This window comes from Myxine glutinosa, chromosome 12 (assembly GCF_964187855.1).
Source record: "Myxine glutinosa chromosome 12, kmMyxGlut1.1, whole genome shotgun sequence".
NCBI classification, from domain to species: Eukaryota; Metazoa; Chordata; class Myxini; order Myxiniformes; family Myxinidae; genus Myxine; species Myxine glutinosa.
The window spans coordinates 86754970-86764252 of NC_136272.1; the positions used below are offsets into that span (position 1 = coordinate 86754970).

General features: G+C 43.5%; 1 protein-coding gene across 4 annotated transcripts in view; it reads right to left on the reverse strand.

Annotated features, from left to right (window-relative positions):
* LOC137437582 (mRNA-decapping enzyme 1B) overlaps positions 1-9283 on the reverse strand; it is a 226631-nt gene that overhangs the window by 77523 nt on the left and 139825 nt on the right. For all 4 annotated transcript variants that reach the window (XM_078766066.1, XM_068132031.2, XM_068132032.2 and 1 more), the window contains 3 exons: positions 4079-4205; positions 3785-3916; positions 1324-1926 (listed from right to left, as the gene is read on the reverse strand). In XM_078766066.1, coding sequence (XP_078622192.1) covers positions 1324-1926; positions 3785-3916; positions 4079-4205 — 862 coding nt within the window. The remainder of the gene's footprint in view (positions 1-1323; positions 1927-3784; positions 3917-4078; positions 4206-9283) is intronic.

Sequence of the window (9283 nt, forward strand, 5' to 3'; positions counted from 1 at the left end):
TCATTACGACGGCTGACTGCACCGACTGACATTTTAATTTACAAGTACACCCGTTCACTACGGGAGTGGCAGGAAGGGCCATTCATCTTTGGGGTATATAGATTACAGTCGATCTATGGTCGGGTCTCAATAACATTGGGTGTTTGTTAATTTACCAAGGTTCTTGTGGAGAGATTGCCAAGTGGTTTAAGCATTCGAACAAGCACTCCATTCAAAACCGTTAAGGAACGGCTGGCTTGGCAAGCGCTAGCTAGCTGCTTTGTAAATGAGCACACCTCCAACCCTTGTGGGGTCTGATCTAGATTACAGTAGATCTTCGCTCAGTTCTGTAAGTAAAACTTACCTCATAGATGTCGATATTCCTCAAAATTTCTTTGTTTAATGTTATAAGCAGCATTAACGACTGTTTAAAAAACTAATCATATGTGTTTGTGGTTTATAATATTTTACAAGCCCGGCTGCACCGCTGTTAGACTTTTGGTCTTGTTTTTAATAAACCTTCATCTTAAGTTTCTTCGTCAGCTTCTTATCTCACACTACACCAGACAGTCTCTCCATTTATTACCTCTGCCATCGAGGTCTTTTTGTTGAAGGAAACCGAATAATACGAGGTATTTATTACCTCTTTGTAAGTTATGCTTATCACATTGATTAATGCACCTGATCAAAGATCTATTGTCTTCTCCGAAACCGCTGATGGGATTGCGACCAAATTTGGCACAACTGATATTTGTTGTGTTGTGACTAAAGTTTGTTCAAAGCAATAAAAAAAAAAAAATCTGCCCCTTTGGGGGTCTATGGGGGGAGGGGGTGTTGCCCCCCAAAATAGGTATTTGCTTTCTTCTCAGAAACTACACATGCAATTTCGATGAAACTTCACTATAACCTTAATCACCCATGATGTACCAATGTTTGTTCAAGGCATTCGAAAAATTGTGGTCTTAGGAGGTATATTGGGTTGGGGGAGGAGGGGTTGCCCCCCAAAATAGGTATTTTTTTTTTCTTTGTTTAAAGTCTTATGATTGTGTTAGTATGATTCTACATGCTGCCCTGTCTTCTAGCAACCATTGAAATTGGTTTAAAATACCTTTAGTCAGTGCAGCATGCCGTTGATTCTACCAAGTGAGCGCCAGGGGTATGTTAAAAAAATAAAAAAGAGTTGTGTGTTAAAACTTTGGGGTTTTTCTTTAAAATGTGTCCAGGTAACATGAAATATAATATGGAGCTGTTTGGATTGGATCAATTAATCCATTTCATATGACACAGATGCAAACACAAATGCTGACATAGGTCCATGCAAAATCTCAGAAGTTTTCAGTTCACCTGCGGTAGAAGCAAGCTTAAGGGATCTTGCCGCACTTCAAAGGCACCCGGGGGAGGAAGCGAGCTGGGATGGCATAGCGAGCTTGAAGCAGGTGATGAAGCAGGAGAATGCAATGAACCAACGGAAGAAAGTGGAGAACCAACAATATGTAGTTTCTGGAGCAAACGATAAAGAGAGGAGTTGTCAGTGGGAGAAGCTGCTTCCGATGCCACAATATTACCCTGAGTGCTGGGTTGGCTCTCCCTCCCACCAGCTGCAAATAAGGCTGAGGGTTGGAAGGACGAAATTGAGGGCCCACCAGGCTGAGCCCAAGAAGCTGGTGCGGGCAAAGGTCCACTTGCCACCTTGAGTGCGTGAAGGAGGTTACCCCCGGGCATTCCTTCCCGTTCAATAGTTCTCGTAATTCCATAGTTGGCTCCAAGAGTTGTCTGTGACTGTGCTTTTCCTGCTAAGTTGCTGGAATCGTGAGCTCGTTCATAAGTCAGAGTACGGGCAGCCGCAGGTTTACTGCCACCTTCAACCCCTTTTTTCTGAGGACTTTGTGCTCTCTCACACAGGCCAAATAGGGCAGAGACGCTGAGTCGGCGTCCATGAGGCTCCTCCTGAATAATAACCACGTTAAAATTATTACAAAAACAAGCATCCGGCCTGCACACAAAATATATCCTCCCAAATGTTCTTATTAGTATGCGTTGAATATTCTGTTTATCTCTGTTATCTCCAAGGTGCATAAGCACGAACATGCAATACATTACAACACTTAACAAGGAAAAGCAATATGCAATTGTGACATATCCTGTCAACATCAGAATATAAAAGTCACCATGAAAGAGTAGGTTTAAAAGCTTGTTTTCTAAATGAACTACAATTAAATATTGTTGTGTGGAAGGGGGTGGGGTGAAGGTGTGGGAGTGGGGGTGTTCAATGCTAGATTGTATCAAGAATAGTACGGTCCATATGTCCACATCAGTTAGATTACTCTTGGAACAGCGAAAATATCGTTGGGAGTCGTATTGTAAAACCTGCACTGTGGAGGCAGAGTTGGATTGAATGAATGAATGAATGATCGTTTTAAGGCCATTTTCCCCGCCAGAGCGGGGGTAAGCCTTGCGGGCCCCATGACAATCATGGTTCCCTGTTTTAGGCAACGTTTTTATGGCCGGATGCCCTTCCTGACGCCAACCCTTGGTCGCCTCTTACGATGCGCAGGGATACGCTGTACCTATTCTAAACCGGGGTACACACCGGGATCATTCATCCCAGCAAGCTGGTACTCAATTTGCCGACCTCGGAAGGATGACAGGCTGAGTCAACCCCCCTGGCGTTAATTCAGCGATCGACCGGGATTCGAACCCAGGATCCTCGGATCCTAAGCCGGCACCCGAACCGCTAAGCCAACACCAGGGTTTGATTGTTGTGCAAAATCTCCTGTAAATCAGGCGTGGCCGGGTGGGGGCTTGTGGCACCGGGAATTTAACACCAAATAGTAGACGAATCCATTAAAGGATTAGGCTTTATTTCCTACAGCACACAAGTTCAGTTTTTCGTGCTTCACCTCCCCCTTTTGTTGGCCTCTTGTGCCAGATCTGTCCAGGTTCTGTGTCTTGTCTATTCCCATGTCATATTTCATTAAAATAAACCTTTTTATTGCGAGACATTTTCCTGCCTTTTACCTCCCCTGTGTTGCACCGCCAAGTTCGGCTTCAGATTGGACCAATTCTTGGAGTTTTGTATGGTAAAGAACACTCAATTGAACGAAGAATGAATTTGGCAAGTTCGGCGATCTTCATTAGTAGCAAAAGCTCCAGGCGCTACAGGTACCTAGTCCAACCCTTCGACGCAGTAATATCTTATTCTGAGCAGCAGTATTTGATTGGCTGGTGATGTCAACAGTCAGTGGAAAATAGTTTTAGCCCAATCTAAAAGTTTATCAGTGAAAAGGAACACTTGGAGCAATTTATCAATCAATATAAAGGACCACAAGGCTATTGCTATAGTAAGTGATGTAACACATTGGAACATGGCTTTTTGAAAGGCAGGTAGTTGAGTGCCTGATCCTTGTATTTTCTAATTTGTGACATATTTTGAGAGAGTGAAAAATCAACACTAAACAACAAAAATTGAACAATTAATCAATTCATTCAGTGAAGCACACGACTCCTGGTTTGCATCATAGCTGGGAGCGCGACCGCTTATTTCCTGTACAATGGTACTCATTTTGCCGACCTCGGAAAGATGACAGGCTGGGTCAACTCAACTGGTATTATTTATAGAGGCCGAAACTCAAGATACCAGGACCTTAAGCCACCCACATTAACCCGTAAGCCTACCACCCAGCTAAAGTTCAGGCTCAAAAGTAAGTATGCTGCCACGGCACCATCGTATCTGACAATCAAGTGGTATTTGGAGCAAAATTATCCATATATCTCTCTCTACCTATTTAACTGTCCAAAGTCTTACCATGGCGATAGGACAGGCTGTGGTGACCTGCAACATTGAATGTGGGATTTCCGAGGACACGGTCCCACTCAGCAATCCCTTGGCATTGACTGTGCCATTACCATTGATGGTTTGAGCGTGTTCTGGCTTAGTCTGCGCACACAGAAAAAAAAAGTAAAGAGAAGTTGCCTTCAAATAACTTGACAATTAAACAATAAAAACTGGCAATGACATTTCCCATGCATCATCTGTACCTTCTTGGAAATAAATACCAACCAAACAAATAAAAGCAACACAATAGGCCATTAAGCTCACCTGGTGAAATGCTTCCCGTGCCCGCACCAACATGTCCATGATGTTCACCTGCTTCCCCCCACCTGGATCATGGAAATCTCCATTTGATGATAAAGCTTCAGTATGCAATAGCTGATTGCGCGTCAGCCTAGAAGGCATTCCACCTCCATTATGGACAGAGAAAAATATTCATTCCAAAACAAATATAATCTAATTTCCTAGACCTAACAACTTCCTCGACTTTTACCTCTGTCCAAAGTCATTATGGTGCTTTTGTATCAATCAAAACAAAGCAGAAGTCAGTTTTCCAAAAGTGAATCAAATTTTGATGATTTGTTGGGGTAGCATTATGCTTTGGTGTATCAAGGTCACACACACACAACCTCCTTGGACGAGCTCGCACAATTTTGTTGAACGTCTCCAGACGTGAATTGAAAGAGAAGATGGACATGTTGAGTACTTAAAGAAAACTTCAAACATTACTCCAACTGTTCCTTATTCAAATGGAAAAGTTGTGTATGCTTACATTCAATAAATAAGAACGGGTACTATTTAATGGCAAATCTACGTACCCTGGATTGTGGAAACTAGCAACGGTACCCACCCTATGGGCGGGGCTTCAATTGGGAAGCCCAAATGAAAAGGCAAAATATCAGAAATTGAAGGCTTTTTTATTTTAAACGATTCATATAAACATCCGTTGAATCATACCACACGCAAATCATCAAAATCTAACCAGTACATGGTGCCCATTTTGAAAAAAGATTGAATTCTGCAAAACGGAAGCAGCCGCTACACGTCTTTCTCAGTCACACGTTTATGTCCCGTGCCGAATCTGTAACACGGAAGCGGCCGCTACACCTGTTTCTCAGTCGCTTTGCACACGCTGCCATGTTACTTCGGAGCCACACGTTTATATAGAAGAGTTCGTCAGGAGTCGATCTGCTCTCTCCTGGTACGGAGAATAAACAGTATTTGTAGAATTTCAACAAAAGCCACATCACTGTTCATATTGGTAAATATTATTCCATCGTGTTTGGAAAAACTGGAAAATTGGAAAACTTGGAAAAACAATGTAGCCTATTTTACTCCAGGGGGTCCGAGGATTACCCACCCAAAATATCATTGTGATCGGTCCAGCCGTTTTTGCGGTACCTTCGAACGGACAGACAGACGGACATTTGGTGAAATCTAGTAAGATTACAACCGACACCCCGGACAACTGAACCATAATCCGGACAACCCCGGATTGTGGAAATTTTTGAAGAGATTCGGTTGACTCAATAGCGCAGTGGGCTGTCAACGCGCAAGTGATGGAGGTCCCTGGTTCGAGTCCTGGGTCGAGTCAGAATTTTCCACACGAGCCCCATGCAGGAATGCAATTCCTCTTTATTAAAAATTGTCGACGAGTTAATCTCCAATGCACTTCTACATACACGAACATACGCATATATACTTAGGCTCACATCCAGGGTCTGCTGAGCAGGCACGTAAGTCATCGGCCATTATAAAGCTCGCAGTGTTAAGTGTGGAAAATTTCTGAGGCGATTCGGTTGGCTCAATAGCGCAGTGAGCTGTCACCGCGTAAGTGATGGAGGTCCCTGGTTCGAGTCCCGGGTTGAGTCAGAATTTTCCACACAAGCCCCACGCAGGTATTTAATTCCTGTTTATTAAAAACTATTTATACATACATACATACATACATACATACATATATATATATATATATATATATATATATATATATATATATATATATATATATATATATATATATATATACACATATATATATACAGTGGTACCTCGGCTTACGAGTGCCCCAACGTACGAGTTTTTCGGGATACGAGCCGTCGCTCGGGCGGTTTGTTGCTTTGGGATACGAGCCGAGATCCGATGTACGAGCTCAAAAAATTTATTTTTTTGAATTTTCCGGTTGTGGCTTCCGGTTCCGGTCACGCGGTTATCTTGCCGTGAAAGCATCTCTGCTTGGATATAAAACACGCAATCGTCGAAATACATGAGCGAGGAATCTCCTTGCTCCAGCCGGTGACGTCATCGGCGGGGATCCCCGCCTCCAGAGTGGCTGGTCACGTGACCGCCAAAGCGTGTCGCGCGTGCGGGTATAATGAGCTACACCTGTGGATCACGTGACCACGGAAGCACGCCTCGCTTGAGAGGCATGGCTTTCGGTTTGCGTTTTGCTTTATAAGGCGCGATAAATGGGCTTTTGAGTGTTAGCGGTTCATGGCGTTGACGGTTCATGGCGGTTCATGGCGGTTGACGGTTCATGACGGTTCATGACGGTTCATGGCGTTGACGGTCAAAAACCCATTACATCAATTTTACCAGGCACTGTACAGTAAGTACAGTGGACACCAAATGCACGGTGGAAGGCTAGAAGTAGAAGATCGTCCAAGACAAGTGAGAATAAGCCATACTTTGGAGGAGATGACGTCATTCGCTGGTCCGATAACCAAAGATGTGGTATAAAAAACCAGGTGAGCTAACAATGCAGCAATGAAGGAATTCGGCCAAGGCACCGGCACACAACGACCTACCTACATCGAAAGACTCAATGCCAATGGTGACAGAAGCCAAGACGGCCGGCTTAAACACCGCCGAAAGACCACGGTGTACCAACTTACGATGCAGAACATCTTGCACTTAATATGATGACAACAGGTGCCATCCTCTGACGTACCATTACAGGTACAGGTACAGTACACGTGAGCACAGAGCAAAAGTTCACTGAAACCGAGATTAAGAAAAAAGAAAAAACACCTCGTGGTCCGTGCTCGATATCCGAGTTTCAATCTTTTCAAACACATGATGCTCTCGGTCACGGTATCTCCTGCGAGCTGCTTCTCCTTCAACCACACAAACAACAACTTCTCCATATCTTCATGGATAGAGGTCCGGAGCTTTGAAATAATCGTAACGCCCTTGGCTGGCGTTATAGCCTTTATGGACTCCTTCTGCTTCAAAATCGTACATATCGTAGAAGGAGTACGATCGTACTGCCTCGCCAAGTCGACAACACGCACACCTCACCTGGCATGCTCTTCTCCTCTGCTTAATAAAACCAGTTTATTTCTTTACATTCTCTTGTATTATGTACAGTATATACGAGGTCGTGCTTGTTTATACATTATTTGTTATTTATAAAGTACATTTTTGTTATTTAAAAGCACCTAACAAAAAAAATTGGTGTTTTTTTTTTGAGGCTGGAACGGATTAATAGCATTTCAATGCATTTGAATGGGAAAATTTGCTTTGACTTACGAGCGATTTGGCTGACGAGCTCCGTCACGGAACGGATTAAACTCGTAAGCCGAGGTACCACTGTATATACATATACAGTGGAACCTTGACTTACGAGTTTAATTCGTTCTGTGACCGAGCTCGTAACTCAAATTGCTCGTTTCTCAAATCAAATTTCCCCATTAAAATGCATTGAAATGCTATTAATCCGTTCCAGCCCGCCAAAAACCACACCAATTTTTAAAAATATATACAGTATATATAAAAATATCTCGCGCTTTATATTTCACCTGTATGCAGCATACAAGTTGGCAGGATGGCCTGGACTGGAGGTACGCACACTTGACTCTAAAGTCTAAACTGTCCAGCCTGGGTTTGAATCCCGACCCAGCTATAACCTGTCATGGGTGAATCACAGGCAGGGTGATTCATCAATGTGTGTACCGCTAAACTGGGCGCCCCGTTTGCGTCCCATTAGTTGTTGGATGTTAAGGATCTCACCGTGTTTTCCACAAAGAGAAGGCGAGCTATCGCCGGCACTCTGAACAAGTTGTGGCCTGGCATGCTCTTCTCCTCTGCCGTTATATACGTCCTCCTCGGCATCTTTTTCCAGAAGAGCCCTGTCTCGTCACAGTTGAAGATTTGCTGGGGGATGTATCGTTCGGCTTCTATCAGTTCGGCAAAAGTTATAATAAAATCTTCAGCTGCCTTCACATCCGCCTCACCAAGTCGACAACACGCACACCTCGCTCATGTTTTTCGACGATTGCGTGTTTTATATCCAAGCACATCATCCTCTTCTTCTTCTCAGTTATAATAAAATCTTCAGCTGCCTTCACATCCGCCTCACCAAGTCGACAACACGCACACCTCGCTCATGTTTTTCGACGATTGCGTGTTTTATATCCAAGCACATCATCCTCTTCTTCTTCTTCTCAGTACCGTGTTTTCCACAAAGAGAAGGCGAGCTATCGCCGGCACTCTGAACAAGTTGACGGCAGATATACTGTACTTGCACGGCAAGATAACCACGTGACCAGAACTCACCTGGTGGCGTAAACTCAAAATAACCAACATGCGAAAACAAAAATGCAGCGCTATACGGCAGAGATACTGTACTTGCACGGCAAGATAACCACGTGACCAGAACGCACCTGGTGGCGTAAACTCAAAATAACCAAAATGCGAAAACAAAAATGCAGCGCTATACGGCAGAGATACTGTACTTGCACGGCAAGATAACCACGTGACCAGAACCCACCTGGTGGCGTAAACTCAAAATAACCAACATGCGAAAACAAAAATGCAGCGCTATACGGCAGAGATACTGTACTTGCACGGCAAGATAACCACGTGACCAGAACCCACCTGGTGGCGTAAACTCAAAATAACCAAAATGCGAAAACAAAAATGCAGCGCTATACGGCAGAGATACTGTACTTGCACGGCAAGATAACCACGTGACCGGAACCCACCTGGTGGCGTAAACTCAAAATAACCAACATGCGAAAACAAAAATGCAGCGCTATACGGCAGAGATACTGTACTTGCACGGCAAGATAACCACGTGACCAGAACCCACCTGGTGGCGTAAACTCAAAATAACCAACATGCGAAAACAAAAATGCAGCGCTATACGGCAGAGATACTGTACTTGCACGGCAAGATAACCACGTGACCGGGTGGCGAAAGCTCGTAACTCAGATCTCGGCTCGCATCTCAAAGCAATAAACCGCCCGAGCGACGGCTCGTATCTCGAAAAACTCGTAAGTTGGGGCACTCGTAAGTCAAGGTTCCACTGCATATATAAATATATACATATATATATATATATATATATATATATATACATATATATATATATACACATATATATATATACATACATATATATATATATACATACATATATATATATAAAAATATATAACCACCTTTAGAGGCCATTTTTCCCCGCAAGCA